Source organism: Primulina tabacum, chromosome 7 (assembly GCF_025594145.1).
Source record: "Primulina tabacum isolate GXHZ01 chromosome 7, ASM2559414v2, whole genome shotgun sequence".
Taxonomy (NCBI): domain Eukaryota; kingdom Viridiplantae; phylum Streptophyta; class Magnoliopsida; order Lamiales; family Gesneriaceae; genus Primulina; species Primulina tabacum.
In genome coordinates, this window is record NC_134556.1 from 40,617,293 (window position 1) to 40,638,785 (window position 21,493).

The following is a 21,493-nucleotide window of genomic DNA, read 5'->3' on the forward strand; positions in this document are numbered from 1 at the left end:
TTTTATTCTCTGACTTGAGCGTCGGAGGGGCTATGCCGAAACAACCTTCCGGCCCCCTTCTAACGTTCTTGCTTGTGTTATTAGGTTTCTCAAGTTCAATCCGAGCTCTCCGAGTGACGTGCCGACCTCCCAACCAGCTTTCCAAGGTCTGATCCGAGCTCTCCTAGCGAAGGTCTGACCTCCCAGTTAGCATCACTAATTTCAACATTATCATAATATATAGTCTAAAATAATCTATTGTAGATCTGAAATTTACCTAAATTAAAATTATTCAACTAATTTTTAGAGTGTGAGAACTTTCCAGTTGGATTACATAGTTTACTTATCATAAAAGTACACTACATATCATCAGATATGATTTTTAAATGAACATCACTCCAATAACACATTAAACCTTAGACTATTTTTTTTCCCTTAAATTTAACCAAAGGTTACCATCTGCTTCGTCTTCTTTTTCTTTTTTTAATGAATATATTCCCATGTTTTCCAAATAGTTGGAGATGTACTTGAATCAATCCAAATATTTATTTTAAAATAATATTTTATATATACAAATAAGTGATATATGCATGTTGACAATTTATAATAGAAACTAACATACATACAAAAACAAGTAAATATCATAAATATCAGAATATATTATTATGTTATATTATATTATATTTAGGATTCATTCTGATTATATTTCAAAAATGAAACAAATATAAATATTTTATTTTAAATTTTAATAAATATATATGATCATGCCACTGTATATAAATATTATACAATTGATTTAATTCCCTTTAACGTGATTTATGTAAGGACAAAAACTTGTGTGATACGGTCTCACGGGTTGTATTTTGCGAGACAGATCTCTTATTTGGGTCATCCATGAAGAAATATTAATTTTTATGCTAAGAGAATAACTTTTTATTGTGAATATCAATAGGGTTGACCTATCTCACAGATAAAGATTCGTGATATCGTCTCACAAAAAACTTACTCTAATGTGAGTGGACACATTCCGAGTCTCCGACATGTTTGGTAAAGTCTCGTTACAATCAACTTAGAATGTTGAAAAAACAAAATATATAGAATTTTTATATCATTAAAACCAAAATGACTCAAAACTTTAGTCTCCATATTCCATGGTTAGAAATCAAAATTAAAGCGGCCCTCCATTGAGATTTGAGAGATGCTCTAGATTTGTCCACATCTAAGTCAAAATTCACATGTATTCCACAATAAATAGACCAATCATTTATACATATGTATGTGTGTGTTGAGAGTATTTAATTAAATACTAAAGTATTCTCATTTCTCCATATTTCCCTAATTTATTGTCGTGATATGATATTTAATAATTTAGTATACAATAAATAATTAATTTGGTGAAAGTTTATGATGTGAACATACGATCTTTTAAAAAACACATAAAACGCGTGGTTGCATGATTTTGCCAAGTGTTGGGAGGGTTACATGAAAATTACTGGTGTATCTATAATTGTGTGTATTTGTCCCCATTAGGCTTAGTTGTTTGCACCACTTTTCTTGGAAGACGTAAACAATGCATGTTATCCAACATTGACTTGTCCCAATTATCCAAAATAAGTGAGATCAGGTCTCTTGTTCAAGCAGTGATTCTTGCTCTTCGCCTATGTTTTCCCACTTATTATGTCTGTATAATTTTGTTATACTATGCATCAATCATACCAATTTTTCTATAAATACACATATTTGCAACTTCTTCTATTGCCCCAATTTTATTTTATTTTTTTTAAAAAAAATCCGATGACAATCATGTCAAAACACGAAAAAAGAAGAAACAAGTGCATTTATTACATGGAGTGTACAATGTTAATCACACTAAAGCTTTATTAATTTTTTTAAAAAAAAATATGGATAGCTAATTTCGGGGTGAAACTTAATTTGGTTATGTAATAAACTAAATTGAAGCGTAAAAATTCATGCTTAGTTTTATGTTCTTAATTTAGTTCATTGCATGTTATATTTATTTAATTTTATTAATTCTAATGAACTTGAATTTGTTTTAAAAATTCCATGTGCGTACAAATAGTTAAGTTGACACAATTAAATTGGCAAATGAGGTATGATAGGACAAACAAGCAAGATTGGATTGCAATATGGGCAGATTCCTTTCCTCCTTTTGACTATATATCCTTTAAGGATCGTGACTAATGTTTTGTTGAAAGAAACGTGAACGAAGATTTCGATATTTTAATTTTGATAAATAAAGTATTAATGTGGTCGGTGTGAGATTTTTTCAAGGAAAATTCGACGTGGGGCCGTATTATTTGTCCAAAAGTATATTCTCAAGTATATATCATCGAAACCTTATCAGCACGTGTTCTTATCCAGATTCACAGACCCATACCAACCTCCATTGCTTGTAATAAAATAATAAACCGAGTTTGTAATACATAGTTTATTTAATATAGTTTATTTCACTTATATGAATTACAGCCTGCAAACTACTGTACATTATATTTTGTTTTATATAAAATTGTAAACATTTACAAAACCGCCAGCAATACTACTCTCTCTCAAATCATCTTCATGTTACTCTTATTTTTTTGGAAAAAAAATAAAATTATATAATAGAAACTTAGACAGAGAAATAAAAAGAGAAAATATTATTCTGACATAATTATACTCACATAAAAATTTGATATATATCAAATAATAATATAAACAATTTATTAGATACCATAACAATTAAAATCAATAAAATTAATTTGTATGTATATCAAAATCGATCAAACATTTTCTTCATACAATATCCTTATTTCTCTGCTATTTCAATCAGACAAGCTCAGACTCAATCTAAAAAATTCACTAACCAAAATACGAGCTGAAATGTCTTAAAACCTGATCGTTAGTATTCCTCTTCTCCAATGAAAATGAAAACTTCTTTGATGGATGATCGATCACTCATAGATTAAAATTTGGATTATTTATCCGAAACCAAACAAATAATCACTTATTACACAGCCATAAACGTTTTGGTCTAGCGGCATAACCTTTTCCACGAGAGAGGTATGTCTTAAAACGATCCCAATGACGGAGTCCCAAAATGTCCAATCTTTGACGCATAAATGTTTTCTTGAATTCGTTGGACGTATTCTCTGAAGTACAGAAAAACAAATCTCAACCCGAGAGAGCGGGCATCAATTTCTCAGTTTCAAGAAAAATCCTCCTGTGAAGGGGACGAGAAGTAAAAGAAAGACTCGATGTTAAATTAAATTCACAGATCAACTTTAGATAAAACTCGTACTTCTGGTTAATGTAGAACAGAAGCAAAGCCATTGCCCCCCTGTTGCAGCTCCGGATTTTTAAACAACAGACTGCTCAAAATTGGTTCTTGAGTGTTTGGAAGATCGGATTTTGCTGGTCTATTTTCACTACCAATTTCAGGGAAACTTCCAGCCTTCGTCTGTTGCTGGAGAACATCTGGCAATAATTCCACACCTCTGTCCTGCAAATAAGAAACCCGAAAACTTGGTTCATAAAAATATCAATCTCCAGGCACTCCCTCCAATCCCCAAATTACAAACAAAAAAATCAATCCCACGTCCCAGACAAGCTGGCTGCTAGAGTAGCAATCATGTCCAGCCAGGAATAAATTTTTAAAAGGGAACAAAGAAATTATGTATCTGAAACTTCAAATAGTAAGCATATATCTGCAAAACTTTATAGCATTTGGTAAACGCCAATGAAGAAGCAAACTTGGTTCTACACTTCTTTTTTGGAACTCGGTGATTTCAAGTGAAAAATGAAGAACCCAACGAGAAACAGATTTTAGCTGAAGACCTTCGTAAATGCGTTATCAATATATGCAAGGCCACTGAAATTATTGCCAACCTAGACAGGCTAAATTTAATTAAGAAAACTGTGAAACTAAATTTATCTTTTTTCCCATCTTCTGTTTCGAGTCTGCGATTTTTTCGAGGAAAGGTGTTTATTTTGAACAAGTCACTTTACAAACTAAAACTAACAAGTTAGCAAAATTTAAAAACCAACAAAAACGGCTGGAAATGTATCTTCATATAGCCAAAAACAGATCAAATACTTATTTCAACTTAATGATCAACTAGCTGTAAGGATAATATTCATGCAAAGCACAACAGCATTTTCATATAAAGTGGACATATCTTGTGTTCAATAGTTCCTTATCTTCGTTTCTCCTGAATCACCTTAAAATTAACAGTCAAACATTTCTTGACATGCGAATTCATATTACTAAAAAAAAAAAGATAGACCACTCACAACTAATCCCTTCCTCCAGTGGCTCATTGATTTTATCTTAAACGAGATTTCATCATTCTGACATTTTGAAATGAAGTCTTCCTCCAGAGCCTGAAGCTTACAATCCACTCGGTATCCTTCAGTATACCGATAACGCTGCATAAGTAAATAAAGAACATATAATATAATGTTTAACAATGTTGTGACAAAAATTTGGCTACTCATACATAAAATAAAGCTAAATTCTATCAGAATAATGCATAGCTGACTGAGGACTGAAGAAACACAATAAATTCTAACTTCACAACAATCCATGTGTCATAGCACAAACGAAAGGGACTGGCGCTACAAATCAGATACAAAAATCACAAAACTTTTCAGAAGAATCAAGGATTTAGATAAACTTCAAATTTAACAATGTACACTTAAAATGCACTTGCATTCATGCACACGTGTACATGTAGATAATCTTCCAAAATGTTTTGCAGTTTCACAATTTCAAACCATATCCACCTGCAAATTATGAAATAAAATTCTTTCATCCTTTTTCCAGGATAACTTAATGTCAGGTAATCCAGATGGATAAGGAAAACAACTGGATTAAACACCAAAATTTAGGACTTCGATTTTATTCCATTCACGTCGGCTGAGATAGGAACCAAATTTATTTTTTTGGGATGGTGGTTTTCTGGCATAAATTCAGGATAGCTAGGCCTTACACATTGAAATCCGTGTCCTCTCTCGTCAATTTCCGAACTTTGGGTTTTTCAAACCCAATGTAACCAGCAAAATCAATTCTGTTCTATGCTATTATTCAAAGATTTCATCGTCCAGATGACTAAACTAGAAATTAGAACAGAAACTGCAGATTTTCCAAACAAAACGGAAGCAATGTGTATCTCACATTGCCAGACAATTTAAATTTTTGCAAGTTCCACCAACCATTTCCATTTTCTTTTTTTTCAATAACTTGAGACATAAACAGATTTACTATAAAGAATTCAATTTCCATTTTCCACCTGCAGTCCAGCACTACACTATAGATAAATGCCATAAAAATTTCTTAAGGGATTCAAGTGACAAAACTCAAGCGGGTAATAGTTAAGTAATAATAAAATTGTAGGACAATTAAGGAGTAAAACAAAAATATATGTATAAAAAAATAGAGATCTTTAGTTGGGCAATAAATTTTTTGGACCAAACAATGCAACAGTAAGGTTTTAAACCAACCATTTGGGTTCTTTCTCACACCATACCTTTTCAACTCGGATAGAATCATACACGGATTATAGAATAGAACATGGTTACAGCACCAATCAACATAGTTTCCCACCAAATAGAGTTGATCCGAAAAATTTAACACGCATTCAAATAATTATCATTTTACAGCTTTGTTATCACTTTTCATGTTATTGGCATTCCTGGGACACATAAGAAACTTCCCTCCATAAAGCTTGATATAATAGTTTTAAGTTCAAGAAAAATTACATTAACAAGCCAATGGAAATATGTCGCGAATTTCTAAAACTACTTTCTAACCAAAGCCGATAAGTCAGAATTGTCATTGCCATAGACAAGAGAATAAGATGAGGACATGAATATTACGCTAAAACCTATATAAAAACGTTGATAAAAAAACCCAGACAAAAATGTAGAAATACCTGTAGATAGAAAACAACCAGGAGACTACCGACAACTGATGAAGGATCATCTGTCACAAAATCAAAAAGGCATTTATGAAGATGTTTCTCCTCATCAGAGTTCCAAGGCAACTCGATCATACGATCAATCAAGTTCCTCCTAATGCAAAGGCAACAAATTTCGGTTACTAAAACCTCCACCCAGAAAAGCCAATCAAACTGATCTTTTACTACACCAGAAGCATGGATATGTTTTTTATCCTTCATTTTTGTGCAAATCATTCTCTGAGACATAAATGCTTCAGTCAAAAGCCCACACTCCACTCGAACTCGAACTGCAGTGAGAGCCTCCTCAAGTGAAACTACTGTTGCTCCCCCGTCTCGTCCAGACCACCTCAAAGCCATGAGAGCTGCATCAGGATTCTGCCTTTCTAACAAAGCCACTGCAACCTTAGGGTGAATAGTTGGGCCAGCAATTTCAGGAAGAAGGCAAATTGCTTCCTAGCGAATCAACTTGTGAAATATAATCAGAGAAGAAAATAATAGATTGAGACCTAACACATTATGAAAGAAAATAGAGAGTATATGTTGATACCTGGAAACATACACAAATATAATTACAATGAAACAAAGAAAAGCAGAACCGTTTCCATCAAGAAGTGGTCTACTCAGTGAGTCAGTGACAACCATAAAGTTATATTACATGCCAAAGAAAATAATCAAACTGCTTTCGGAAGAAAACTGGGGTCACCACACTACCCACACATAGAAAAGGAGTAGACGACTTGATTCTCAAAGCTCTTTATCCATGAGACAGCTTTCATGATCTACTTGCATGAACCTATAGATTTTAATTCCTTGTAATGTATTAATCATATGAACTGATTTACTTGAAACCGGTTCACATGCTACCATATCTGTTAAGGTCCAAGGTCACTTCGAGTAAAAGAGATTTTTGTCATTTAGATCCTAGCTCAATGAGAAAAATAATGCTGGCTAGAATTATAATTGGACGGTTGTGAGCCCATTTACTCTTTTGCATAAAGGATCCATTCTAAAATTTGGTACAGCAAATTCGACCGGGCAATGGCGAGTATTGAGAAAATCAGCTGATTATTTAATGAGAACAAACCAAAACCTGAAAACCACAGTATCCTTACATTGAAAACAAACAAAACGGGAAATGGAGCATTACATGTAGACAACTAATAAATCGTCTACAGAATTATTCAGACATCTCATGAAGCACCGGATCATGAACTACACGCCCATTTTTTCATATTCAAACTAAGATAGCCAATATCATTGACACTGGTATCGTCACGGAATCATCGAGTCTGTTTTGTAGTTTCCAAAACAACAAAGAGAGAATGATTCACCCAACTAAGAAAGACATGAAGATGAAAGTTTACCTTCAGTGCTTCATCAGTATGGTCATCCAGAAGATAGAAAACAGAAGATTCCAGTAAACAGTGTCGGGTTATACTGAATGTGACAGCAAAGTCATCAACAATGTGTCTCCATTCGTCAACAGGTAATGTCCAGTGTCGATCAAATAGAAAATACAACAACTAAGCCAAAGGTTGAGGATTGCAAGAATAAAAAATACTAGAAAACTTGCATCAATTGTTGATAGAAAAATTCCTAGGCATGTAAAAACCACCAATTCGCTGTACTCAACGTAAGATAGGATACAATTGCCTGCTTTGCAACCACCAAATGTGGATTTCCTTGCAGAAAGAGCAAGTCAACAGCTGATCGAAGATTTTCAAAGGGATAGCAGCCTTGCATTCCATGTAGCCTAGATCGGGCAAATGAATTCCTGCTGTTCGTTTGCAAAGAGAGGGCTTCTAATTCCTCTTCATCTCTGCCTTTGTATCCTTGCTCTGTGTCAAGATTTGAAAGTGCATCTACGATAAAGAGGCTAGAAACATTCTGCTCACCAACTTCCAATTTACAATTCAACGGATCAGGCCAAGCTCGCTTAACTGCTGCCGACTTCCTTTCGCGGATAGATGATTGCCACGATGCAAAATCAGAATATCGAGATCTCACGTTCTCCAAAAATTGATGCCTAATGCACCAAATCATTATCTCCAAGTGCTGTGGAATCCATAAAATTGCAAATAAGGGCTCAGTTAGACAGAGACATCTCTTCAGCAATGGTCTACTCCAACCCCAAGGCCCAAACACGGTTAAAGGATATCAATATTCACAGGTCTTTTAACATTCATTCAGTGAGAATCTTATCAAACAATTAAGCCCAACGACTGAGACAATGAGCAAAAAATTCTGAGACACACCGAAATAAAATGCAGGATGCATTCATGTGCAAATAAATGTTTGTGATGACCAGACTACACAAGTTGACTATTGACTAGAGATGAATATACACACACAGTCCATTAGAAGAAGCATAATAGTGGCATACATTGAATGTAAATAACATGATGAAGACGTTTAATGTTTTGACCTGCTTTGTCTTCAATATACTTTCTTGAAGGTGATTCAGGTCCTCAGTCATTGCTGAAATGGAGCCTCTAAACAATGATTCGATACCTTCTAGAACCTTGGACATACCAGCTAGCTTAGAAGAAACTTTCATAAGCGAACTTAACCTAACATTCATCTCTTGTACAGAAAGATTGTCTATTATGAACGTTAAGGAGCACAGTATTACAAATGACTTTTCATGTTTAAAATACTAAAAAGAGAAAAATGGCATAAGCTGCCAAGCGATAGGATACAAATTATTTTCAGTTCTGGCACAATATTTTTGAAAGTTCTCCAGCACCAGTCTTTGACTACCTTCTCATCCAGCATGAAAGCAATAACTGGATCACTTGATACAGCACTTTCATCCATGCATACATCGGTAACATCTGTATGATTCTGTTAAGGAAAAAGGATCCAGCAATCTAATTATTAGTGCATTTCTAAAAGCATCAACATGAAACAGCTCCCATCATTAGTCTCAAAAAGTACTGTAAAACTCCTCAACAGTACATTTATCCTAGTAAGCGCTGAATTTCCAGATTGTCTTTAGAAAGTTGTAGCGTAAAATCTGACAGCATGACGAAGAGACAACAATAGAAACCTATTTCGGTTAAAGCACCCTGGTGAGACTATAAACAATTAAGCTAGCTTGAAACTTTAAATAACAAAAATATTCTAAAAAATTAAGACAGGTTTTCAGTTTACTAAGTCGAACAGAAAGGCAGATGCCTTCGACAACATCCTGATCTGCAAAAAGAAAAAATGAAATGCATTTGTTCAACCATAAACAAACAAGAGATGATGTAAGGATACAATGACAAAGTAGAGATACTAGGTTATTCTCCAAGGCGACATCGAACATATAATAAAGTCGTTGAACATCAGAAACCAATTGATTTTCTTTATCTTGCAATCTGTCATCACACCTCTTGGAGATCAGACCTGCCTCTATACATTCATAGTAAAGTCGAAAAGGAAGTTCACTATTAGTCTTTGGCAAGGGTATTCTACAAATGGGGCAAACATCACATCTTTGCCGGCATTCCTCACATAAAGCAGCATGGCCACACGAAGTAAGAATTCTCTGCACACAACGCCCACAGCTTCTCAAGTCCCTAGTTGCCCTGCATCGCTCTACCTTGGCCTCATTGCACAACTCCATTGGATCAATTGATGCCAAATGTACCAACGCCTTCTAAAACAAACGCAACAGCTCTGCCGTCAATTACTTTTCAAAATCCAATGAAAGAGAAACTGAACATCATCCTAGACTCCAATAACATTGAAATAAAATACTACTGATCCACAAGAATTCAGCACATAAAAGAGGTAGTGAGAATCGAAAAGAAAAAGAAAGGGAACACACAAAAATAAAATTTGACAAAATAAATAACTTTGCACCACCAAACTGCATCAGATGCCACACAAAACAGTATAATTTTGTTTCTTCCCAACTCGATCAGCCAAAAAACAAAAAACAACTGTTGCCACTATCGAAGCAGCAACAAAAAATGAGAGCAGCAGTACATAAACGCGCGAAACACATAAAACAAATTGAGAAGAAAAATAAACTACAAACAATTGATCCTAACCCTAGATCAGCACAATACGAGAACGTTATATAATATACATTCAACTTCCAAGACAAGCATGCACCCTGCTATTTACGAACACGAAATGCTGAAATCCATGAATGAATTTGTGCGCGAGCTGCGTATAATAATGGAGAATACCCGGCGCCGAGTGTTTTCTTCAAATTTCGGCACATCCATCACTCGACACGGTATATTAACACCAGTGAGAGATTCTCAAAATTAACGAAAACAAAATCAAATCAATTCACTACTTTTACTTCGCCTATATTCCATTTCTCTTTTCCTCCATAGCTAAATAAATGAAGCAGCTCCACCAAGCTCATGCATTTGGATACTGAGCGACTGAGAGGGTTTTTCAAACACTTTTGGGCCTTTGGGGAGAAGCCGTGAAGAAGAGAATTTCTCTTCAGACTGTCTTTTATATTTAGACCCCAATAAATCATTTTATTACATTTTCAACTGCATTGGGGATATCACGAAGACAAAATATCATTTTTTATTTGTATTCAATGATATTTAAGTGGAAGTTGGTGAAAAATTCTCAATCAAAATATTTTTTTGGGTTCACTCTCTACTCACAAAATTATGGTACTATGTCATACAAAATGTGGTACATTTCATGTGGAAATGTGGTACTAAAAAAGTATCCAGGGACTGAACACAAAAAAATCGATGGCTGGGGACTGAAGACCAATTTCCCGGATATTTAATAGTTGGGAAAAAATATCAAATTTTGATATATTATCGTATTGAAAAATATTAGTTTTATTAAAAATTTTGATATAATAAATTTTATTAAAATTTTGATATAATATGATATGATATTGATATCGAAATTTTCATTACGATAATGATATGAAATATGAAAATTTTCGATATATACCAAAATATCAAAGAATATATATAAATTCAAAAGTATATCATATATTTAAACAATAAAGTTAAATTTTTTAAAAAATATTTTTTCGGGGTATAAAATGATATATACTGATATCGTACTAAAATTTTAGTATATCAAAACATTTTTTATACAGTATCGGTATGAATATTTCTAATATTGTAATTTTTGGTACTGTATCTAGTATGTACTTTTCGATACGGTACGATATACCCCTCACATTGATATTTTTAGTCTTGATGTTTTGTTGAATCAATTATAATTTTATAATTAAGTTTTTTAAAATCAATTTTAATCTTTTTTGTCAAAATTATGTAAATAAATGACTAATATCTTTGCTGAATTTTGTAATTACATTGACAAACATACATATATATATCTCGATAAATATTTTTATACGTGTACTTAAAAATGTCATTTAATTATATTATTTCGGGAAGAATGAATAAAAATTGATCAAAATAACATAGTCAGAAAATTGTAATTGATTTAAAGGAGAATAAGTCTATTGTGAGATGGTCACATGAATTTTTATCTGTGAGACGAGTCATCTCTATCGATATTCACAATAAAAAGTAATACTCTTAGTATAAAAAGTAATATTTTTTCATGGATGAGCCAAATAAAATATATGTCTCATAAAATACGATCCGTGAGACCGTCTCACACAAATTTTTGACCCAAAAAGTAATTTTATACCTATAATTTCTCAGTACATCTCATAACCATAAACCCTATAATATTTTCAAGGCAGTGGCTCTTAAGTTCAATCAAATTAAACAAGCTCATCATGAGCGCTCTTGTCTGGGTATGGGCTTCATACTGATATTTACTTATGATCTAAATTTTTTCTTTAATTTTTTTTTTTGCAAAATTGTAAATAAAAATTTATAATAACTTTTTTTAAGCATTTACATACGCTATCTATGTGTTACATAAAAGAGTTTTTCCATGGAGAAAATGAATTGAGAAGATTTATTTCATTAACTGAGTGGATTAGTTACAAAGTCAGTTGACTAGTAATCATATCTAAAATTTAATTATTTGATATTTTCTTTATGATCCATATAATGAATAAAATATATATTTATTCTTAATTGATATTTTGATATTTCAAATATTAGATTTTACGTTTTTAGTTCAACCATTATTTGCTCTTTTGTCTGTCGATGCCTTTCCAATTACCCTTCCTTGTTTTTTTTTTTCCTTTTGCGTCATGAAAAGGAGGTTTCTTACACGGTAAGTAGTTAGCATGCAAAAACAAGATGTGAGGATTCCTCCTTCAATGTATCCACTAATATAGTTGAACATTATATATATTGAACACGGTTGGTGGATATGAATAGTTTGTTTAGATTTGTGAGATCGTCTCACATGAGACTTACTCTATTTCAAAAGTAATTTTATCCACCTATTGTATGTGTTTTTCACTTTAAATTAATGTGTGTGTTTTAATGTGAGACTGACACTTAAATAATGTAAAATTATTGGTAGAAAATTTGAAATAAGCATGTTGAGTTCCGATTCATTTTGTGAAATGGTTTCAATAGTCAATTTTGTGATATGAATATTTTATTTGAGTTATTCGTGAAAAATTATTAATTTTTATCTAAAAAATATCACTTAGTATTTTAAATATGTATACGATTAAATAATAAAATATGTGAGATCGGTATCATAAAAAAAACTGTCAGATAGAAAGTAATCTGGTTTGAAAACTGTTGAGACGAACTTTTGGTATATACATGGCACTAATTTTCGTTATATTAGTTATAGCTATTTTCTTTGTGTTTTAAATTATATTATTTTATTGTATTGTTCATACCTGACATCAACCTGCCAAGTGATCATCCGTCGTTTACCTTATTTAATTATATTCGTTTCAACAAAAACTAAAATTTTTCCTACTTGTTTTAATAAATAAAAAATAAATAAACGGTGTTTACTTTGTTTGATATCACATCAAACCAAATGTTTAATTGTAAATAAAATTTATTTATTAAACATCAATCAAATTATTATATATAAAGTATAACTTTTAATATGTTGATTAATTATTAAAAGGAAAAAAAATTTAATTTAACATCTTTAATAAATCGAATTAAAATATTTATCAATTATTATTTCACATCCAACTTAAATATTTTAATAATCACAATATTTTTTAATTTTTTTTTTTATGTCGGATCTCATCATCCAAGCAAACTGCCCCCAGAAATAATACTTTTGAAAGTTTGTTTCTAAATTTTTAGTACATTGGCCATACTACACTTGATCGTATCCAAAGCGTCTGCGTGACAACCAACCTTCCTTTTTTTCTCTTTTCATTTTTTCATTTTCCTCAGAAATCAGTCAATAATTGAACCAAACATTTACTAAAATGCATTGACTCTGAATTAAATCAGTCCGGAATTTTCTTTAGGACAAAATTACAAATTCCCTCTGCAAACTGAAACTTTCTGGCCTGCAGCTGCCTAATTCTTTGCTGCTCGAACACTTCACCTTCTTTAAAATTCACTGTTTCCATTATATTTCTTAGAATCCACTCCAATCACCATTCACCACTGGTAGATCAAGCCAGATCGATGGATGTTTCAGTTCTACTCAAAATATTCTTCTTTGTTACACTGCTCACACATACTCCTCACGCAGAAATCAACAACTGCGAACCATCCAACTGCAGCCTTAACTCCTCCGAAATCCGATACCCTTTTCAAATCCAGGGCCTCCACCCACAAAACGGTGGCCTCCCAGGTTTCAAACTATTCTGCGAGCAAGAGAAAACGATCATAAATTTCCCAAATTATGGAGATTTAGTGGTTAAATCCATCTTCTACGATACCAAAAGACTCAACCTTATAGACCCAAAAAACTGCGTACACGAAGTTTTCTTGAACTTGAATCTTTCTCAGACCCCTTTTCACTATTATCATGTATTGAAACAGTATAAATATATCAACTGTTCATCGAAAATTCCGAGCACCCTCGTACAATTTGTTCCTTGCCTGAGCACCGATTCTACTCATGATAATTATGTTTACACTGTCGAATTATCTTTTCCGGTGCCCGTTTATTGTAAAACTCTGAAAATTGTCGGGATTCCATTTTCGTACAGTCCTTACTTGTCTGATAGTAATTTTGGCCTTGGATTGACGTGGGATTCCACTGGGGAGGATGAAAAGATCGAAGCTTGGAGAATTCAGACCTATTTCAAAGGTAACAATAATGTTTGTATCTTTTGATCAGGAACCTTAAACTCGTTCCATGTCACGATCGGAGTGATACACTTTATTTTCTTAATTTTTTTTTCCCTGAAAATTTTATATACAAGTTTTCTTGATTTTCAAACTTCGCTCTTAAATATGTTAACTATCCCTTTAATTTATTTTTTCACCCCAATTTGCTTGTATCCCTTTAACAATGGAAGATGAAAACAAAGGAGATCGGTATCTGCAAGCAAGTCTTGTGTTTTTTTTGTTCCTTTCCATGTCCGACGATGAATGACTGCTGGCCTAACTGAATTAACTAGCTAGCTAGGGTTAGGTGTTAACTAGTTTAGTTATTAATATGGAAAAACATAAAGCATTTGAGTTTAACTCGGATTATTAATTTTTATTTTTTTATACAAAAATGAACTAATAAAAAAATCTGAATCAAAGACTTTACATATAGTACGTTGGCTTGATTTATGCTATATTAAGAGTGTTATCCATGTTATACAAGATTTTCATGTTATCCTCTGAATTCGAAATAAAAATATTAAAATGATGCATGCCTCACCCAATTATGTTCTATTGACCGACCGGCTTGACTTAGAGTAAAACTTTACCCAGTCAAGCCTGGAGTTCGTAGGATTGGCTGTGGAAAACTTGTTCTTTTTTCCCCCCTATTTCGTGAAACGCATAATTTTATTTTCGAAATAAAATAAAAGTCGAAAAAGGAAAGGAAAGCTGCAGACAAAATTTAAGAAAGCTGCACGTGTTCCAATTAAATATCACCCTTTACTAAAATATATAGCTTTTTTTTGTGAAAATATTACAATAATTAATTTGGTAGTTCTTTTCCACTTCGAGATTAAGAAAGATGACCAGGTAAAGGTTAAACGACGAGAAATGATTGAGAAGAAGTTTAATCAATTATTGTTACTGTATAAAAAATGTATTAAATGAAATATAAGTTTATCGAAATTGGATAACAGACAAAATAGTTTTACAAATTTGTCTATTTTGTGTTTCGATCATATAAGTATTTAACTCTAGCTTATGATCATGTGAATTATGTTAGTGTTTTGAATTTTGGTCTTTTTTTATGAGTAATCGACGTGATGCTGGACACATCGATATTTTTTAATGTCACATCATATCGTTTTTCAGTATTATGTCAGTACTTTCTAACTGTCACATAAACATTTTGACAATAAAAGAGTAAAAGCCAAAAAATATTTTCTTATATGTCCAAAGCTCAAATTTGAATACTCCAATTGCTAAACACAAAATAAGCAAACTTAGGTCCATTTTGGCTATTTTCTCTTTAAATTAGGATTGTTTTTCTTGCCGGCCTTGATTATAGGGGTTGTATTTTTTCATCACGTGTACAAATAGTAAACGATAAATCCAAGTAGTAGATATTTGAGGTGGTGATTTAAACTAAAAAGGGTGTGATACTTTAACTTTATGTAAAATCAAATAAGAAGTGGACGAATGTTTAAATAAATTTAGTAATATATTTCACTTAGAAAATATACAAGGGGTATTTATGTAACTTTCTTAAAAAAATCTCCAACGTATACTTTTTTGTTTTTTTTTTTATTGTTATCACTAACGTAACTTAAAATTTACTATTCATTAAAAGTTGTGTATGCAGCGTCAGTACTCAAGATAATGGCCTTGATTTTCATGGTTGGAATCCTTTTATATGCAAAAATCCCTACAGCGTTGCATGGAATCGAAATCAAGCGCGAAGAAAACACAAGGTAGATATGGTGAAATTGAGGTTGATATTATATCACAAGGACAATATGAAGCCCTTAATTCTCCGACCGACGACAACACCGATCTTGTCCGCAATTACATACCATAACCAAGGTTTCCAATTTTATCTAATTCTCCAAACTCGTCGTATTAATCAGTAGAGTTTTGTCGCTTTATTTCTGGTGCAGTGACATATATAAATTTATCCATATATAGACAGAAATTTTGTAAAATGTATATTTCTAGCATTGATATGTTATATGATCTATGTTGTCGGTACCACGATCATCTTCAATCTGACACTGACAAACAACGAAAGATCAAACAACTCTTCCACAGAGAATTTATGCACCAAAGACTTCAATTTATATTGCTTGGAATGTGATGTATGTTCTTTTCTTGTTTTTGCGTTTCGGACTAACTTGCATATGAAAATAAAAATAGTTAGAGATATTCGTAGAGTTTCAAAATTGGTTATTCAAAAGTAACAACACAGCCTTTATCCTACTAAAAAAGGTATGATTTTTGGTAAAAATGAGGCAAGCAAACTAGTGTATATACGTGAAAAGAAAATGATGAATCAACTTCTGTTATTTACCAAGAAAAAGAAAAAGAAAGCAAGAAAGAAAGAGAAAGAGAAAGGAAAAGAAAAAGAAAAGGAAGAAGCTTTACTAATTTTTTTAAAAAAGGAAGGGGAAGCATGCTGACCGCCAGATCGTGGTTTTTTGTTTTGTTTTTTTCCCCAAACAACGCTTCACAAATCATAGGCATAATTAATTTTCTCTCTCTGTTATAAAAATAAATAAATAATAACAAGACAACAAATATAAAAATAAAAAAATTCCAACCATATAGAATTTTTGTAAAAATTTATGTCCATATATTTTATTAGAAAAAATTACTTTATGATTTTAGTTTTCTTCGTTATCAAATTATAGTTTGTCACGTATTTTCTGATTTTAAGTATTTATAATCTTTTTCCGTAGGAGTGACCCTCGTGCCCTCTTTTAACTTTACGAGGGCCGGGCTTTAAGATCCCGGCTCGTAGTTTAACCTTTAAAATGGTATGGGATTTGAAAGCCCAGTTCTCATTCAAATTTTCGAAATGGGCCGTGTTAAAAATCCCAACCTTTTCCTTCTAGTTTTGAAGCTTGGCCCTAATTTAACTTTTCTACATAACCTTGACCCGAGGAAGCGGGGTCCTTAATTAAATTTTTTAATAATTTCATGCTAACGGAAGATGCAACTCGATACATGTTTAAAATAATGGTCACGACAAACATGCACCGAACCACTCGGCCCTTGAATGCTGTTTCCAATAGCATTCTTCCAAGACCAATAGGTGATCAAGTTGTTTCTCCATATGATGAAGAGTGCTAAGTATATCATCATTTACAGTAGCAGTGTTCATTTGAGAGATCTTGGTCTGAAGATTTCAAATCCTTTTGATAAGTGTCCAAAAGTATTAGTACCCCATAATTGCAAATGTCGACCACATTCTATTAATTTTTCAAAGAAAGTGTTTGTAGAGATTGCTGATGTCATGAGCAATTGGAAGTCCAAAATTCTACCAGAATTCGTTTAAAGTTATCATCTGTTCGCCAAAAAAGATCATAACGAAATGCGTGGTCCACGGTAGTTGGACAACGAGCCGCCATCAGTTGTTGGTGGATGAAGATCAATCTTGAGCATTCTGTGATCCGAGCTAAAATAATCCCAATGAGTTACTCGAGCTTCCGGGAACATTGATTTCCCTTTTACCTTGTATTTCTAATAAATTGGTTGACATTTTTTTAGTTAAAGTTTTATTTTTTATTTGAACTAATGTCCACCTTGTAAAATATTTTATTTTTTGAAAATTTTATTTGGAGTATCAATCTAATTTTGTAATTAATTTGATTTATATTAAAATAAAAATAATATAATAATTATAAAAATTTATGAGATTTTATAATTTTATATGGGGACAAAATTACAATATGACGAGGGACATATCAATCTACCAAAATAGTTAATACGATAGTTACATTCTTAATAATATAGTAAGAGATAATATTTAGAAATAAGTATACTACATATCATTATTTTTTAAGTTATCGTGGCAGTGCGTTTTAGCGAAATAAATAAGTTTTCGTGAAATATACTAAATGCACGTGGTCACGTGGTTTCATATATAGGGACGGAGCCACCCCAAAGGCTGGGGTGTGCTCCAGCCCATACTACAATTTTGGGCTTACTTAGGAATATGAATTGAGCTTTCTTTTTTTTAAAATTTTAGCTTTGTATTTTTAATTTATTAAAAAATGTTAGCCCAATTTTTAGCCCATTCTCGAGGGTTTTTTCAGCCGTGGAAACAAGAATATGAAAGTTGCTAGTCTCGTTGGAAATTTCACGCAAAGACTGTTGTTCCCCCACAATCTTCGTTGGCTCAAATGTCAGGTTTGTTCCCATCTGCGTCATTCAGCCCAAGATCAAAATAATTTATGGCTACGTCTCTGTTCATACATAAAGATGAAGTTCTTCAGATGCTACATAAACTGACCTAATATACCAGTGTCTATATTCTATAATTCTAAAAAATCTATATACAAAAGATATTCCGATTTAAATTTTATGCACTCTAAACCAACATCTCAAAAAACTATTAGTCTCTGTTAGACATTAGTTAATTTTTTATTAAAATAAAAAATAAATTTCAAATATGACTTTATATTCAAATTCAAATTTAACCAAAAATCTAATGAAATATCATTCTATTAAAAAATATATTTTACTTTCCAATTACAAAATTCTAACACATAACGAAAATGGAATCGACCTGTACATTGATTCGAAAATACGCACACATAACAAAAACGAAACCGACACGTAACACCCACCCGATCGACCATCATCTTATCCCATAGATCCACACAGAATCCTACGTCTTCAAGACTATGGAATTGAAGAATGTGGATGATGAGCAAGTGAAGAAAAGAATACCCTCCAAGAAAATACATTCAAATTTTTTTAACAACAAAAGCTAGCGTACGCACTCCAAAAGAAGAATCCAACCCACATACACGCTACCTAGTTTGCCCCCCCCACCCCACCATATCTTGTTTAGTTTTTATTTCACAAAACCAATTTCTATATTCCAACATTATATTATTTATTTTATTATGTTTCTGAATTAATATATTTTCATTTATTTTATATACTTTTTAGTGTCATTTTAATTTATTTTCTATCACTTTCCGCAATATCCTCTCATGTTATATTACAACATCGCAAAGGAGATTTCATTATAATGAATAGATCAACGTATAATGAAAATTATGTGCTAAAAAAAAGGTTTCAAAAATATCTTATAATCCATGAAATTATAATGTTTACTTCGAACAAAAAATGTTATAAAATCAAAACATAGTGATTCTTCACAGTTAATAAGAGGAAAAGCATAGCTTGAAAATAGCTCTTTACTCCCAAGAACTCTCTCCCAACTCTCTCCACTTTCTTTGCTTTTCCTTAGTCCCCAAGACTCCACTGCTCCTTTTCAATTCTTCTTCAACATTTTGCAAGACTATCCAAGATCCAAAACCGAGTTTATCTTCTGTAAATTCTTCCATGGCAGATGCAGTTTCTCAAACTTTGAAATCCAAAAAAATAGTCCAAGAAATCTCTTCGAATCATGCTAGCACGAGTAAGTTTTTCAACCATTTTCTGTACAAAGCTGGCATTGTTGTAATTTTCTTTGTTTTACTTCCATTTTTTCCTTCACTAGCTCCTGAATACGTTAACCAAACCATAAATGCTAGAAGTTGGGAGCTTCTGCAACTAATTTTTGTGGGTATAGCTGTTTCTTATGGATTATTTAGCAAGAAAAATGACGGGACGGAGAAAGATAACAACTTGAACATTGACAATGCGCACTCTTATGTGTCTAAGTTGCTTCAAGTTTCATCTGTTTTTGATGATGAAGCTGAAAACCAAACTGTAATCGATGAAAATAAGGCTGAAACATGGAATTCTCAATACTTGAGAGGAGAACCCGTTGTGTTAGTGGCTAAAGAAAGCTCTGGTGTTACAGAGGAGAACGGTTCCCGTCCAGGAATCAGCCAAAAGCCTTTGTTGTTACCTGTTAGGAGCTTGAAACAGCGGGTTTTGGATCCTAAAGAGGTGGACTTGGTAGATGATTTAAGTGGGAAAAAGGGTTCATTTAATCGGACAAGTTCAAAGAGAGTTATCACCAATTCAAGGAAATCAAGAAACGGGGACTTTGAAGGGTCGAAGTCTGAAAATTTGGAGGGCAAAAAGGAGGAAGATGCCGTTTTCAGTTCGCCAACATCAAGAATTTCAAGAAATGGGAATTCAGAAGGGCTGAGATCTGAAAATTTGGAGGGGAAAATGGAGGAAAACGTAGTCTTTCGCTCGCCAATTCCATGGAGATCGAGGTCGGGAAGGATGGAGATGAAGGAAAGTGAGGATGACGACTCAGAGTGGAAACTGCTAGAATCTAGATCATTTAAGTCATTGATGCCTAATCCATCATCAAAAAAGTTCTCTCCTTTGCCATCTTTTTCGTCCGAATCCCATGCGAAAAATGGTGAAGATGTGGCAAGGAAAAAGAATTTCTCCTCACCTCCACCTGCACCTCCACCACCATCTCTCCCAAAATCAGTATCGAATAATTTGAATTCGAGCATTTTTATAGACGAAAAAATTTCTTCTGAGAAGATCATGAGGCGAAGCGCTAGAAGTGTTCCTCTAGAGAAATCGGGTGAGAGTGTATTTGAGCAACAGTCAAGAAGAACGAATCCCAGCCCCGAGTTATCGGCTAATTCTGTTCTAACATTTAGAACCAATGAAAACTTGGCCAATCATGTGAAGTTCCCGAAAAATGAGAAGTACGAGCTCGATGAAAAAGTATTATTAATACAGCCCACAGATGAAGAGTCGGAGGTAGAAACTGAAGATGACCGCTTTGAAGGGAGTTCAGACAATGAAGAAACTGCAGTTGATGATACTGTTAGTGATGTAGGACCTGATGTGGACAAGAAAGCGGATGAATTCATAGCGAAGTTCCGCGAGCAGATCAGGTTACAGAGAATCGAATCGATCAGAAAATTGACCACACAGCATGCTGGAGCTGGAAAGGCCTGAGGTGCTGAAAGATTCTGGTTTCTTGGCATCAGATATTACTGTATACATTTTCTTTTTTGAATTCTCATTCTGCTCGGGTTGTGATTCTTATCCTTTATTTTAAGCGATCGTTATTCTCATAAATTTGGCCGATACTTGAATCAGGTAAAACCAGATCAAAGCTTGCAGAACATGGTTACGACAATACATTTATCGTTTAATTAATGAGTTGGGATTTTGACTTCTCTCCATTTCAAGACGTGTTTTTTTCCCTTAAGACAACACTCCCTGAATTCTTATTGTGTAGGAAGTTAACATGTTCCTTTCACGCGCATTGCATTAATTTATCGATGTTGCTTGTTCAATTTGAAAACCGTAGCGACACGCTTTGGATCGGTGATATTTTCCAAAATTCGAAATGATTTCCAAAAACACCTAAGTTTTGCGATACATAAAACTTGCCAAAACAAACTTTGTTTCATAAAATAGCGAAAGCTAATGAAATGATAAAGTGGTCTTAGACCA

General features: G+C 33.0%; 2 protein-coding genes across 5 annotated transcripts; one reads left to right on the forward strand and one right to left on the reverse strand.

The window, feature by feature from the left end:
- Positions 1-2,928: 2,928 nt before the first annotated feature.
- On the reverse strand, positions 2,929-10,393 carry LOC142552115 (E3 ubiquitin-protein ligase HOS1). The gene is made up of 9 exons (XM_075661746.1): positions 10,118-10,393; positions 9,198-9,579; positions 8,636-8,770; positions 8,362-8,537; positions 7,584-7,991; positions 7,301-7,459; positions 5,910-6,389; positions 4,270-4,404; positions 2,929-3,478 (listed from the first exon to the last, which is right to left on the reverse strand). Exons 1-9 carry the CDS (start codon positions 10,154-10,156, stop codon positions 3,284-3,286), a joined length of 2,109 nt encoding a protein of 702 aa, XP_075517861.1. The 5' UTR covers positions 10,157-10,393; the 3' UTR covers positions 2,929-3,283.
- Positions 10,394-13,230: 2,837 nt separating this feature from the next.
- LOC142552116 (uncharacterized) lies at positions 13,231-21,212 on the forward strand. 4 transcript variants are annotated; one of them, XM_075661748.1, is made up of 2 exons: positions 13,231-14,093; positions 19,917-21,212. In XM_075661748.1, the coding sequence occupies exons 1-2, from the start codon at positions 13,463-13,465 to the stop codon at positions 20,987-20,989; spliced, it is 1,704 nt and encodes a 567-aa protein (XP_075517863.1). In that variant the 5' UTR covers positions 13,231-13,462; the 3' UTR covers positions 20,990-21,212. The 4 variants fall into 4 exon arrangements, 2 of the variants coding, with proteins under 2 accessions (XP_075517863.1, XP_075517864.1); XR_012821684.1 differs by lacking the exon at positions 19,917-21,212 and adding an exon at positions 15,741-16,323 and having other exon boundaries at positions 13,953-14,093; XR_012821683.1 differs by lacking the exon at positions 19,917-21,212 and adding an exon at positions 15,729-16,323 and having other exon boundaries at positions 13,955-14,093.
- Positions 21,213-21,493: the final 281 nt, after the last annotated feature.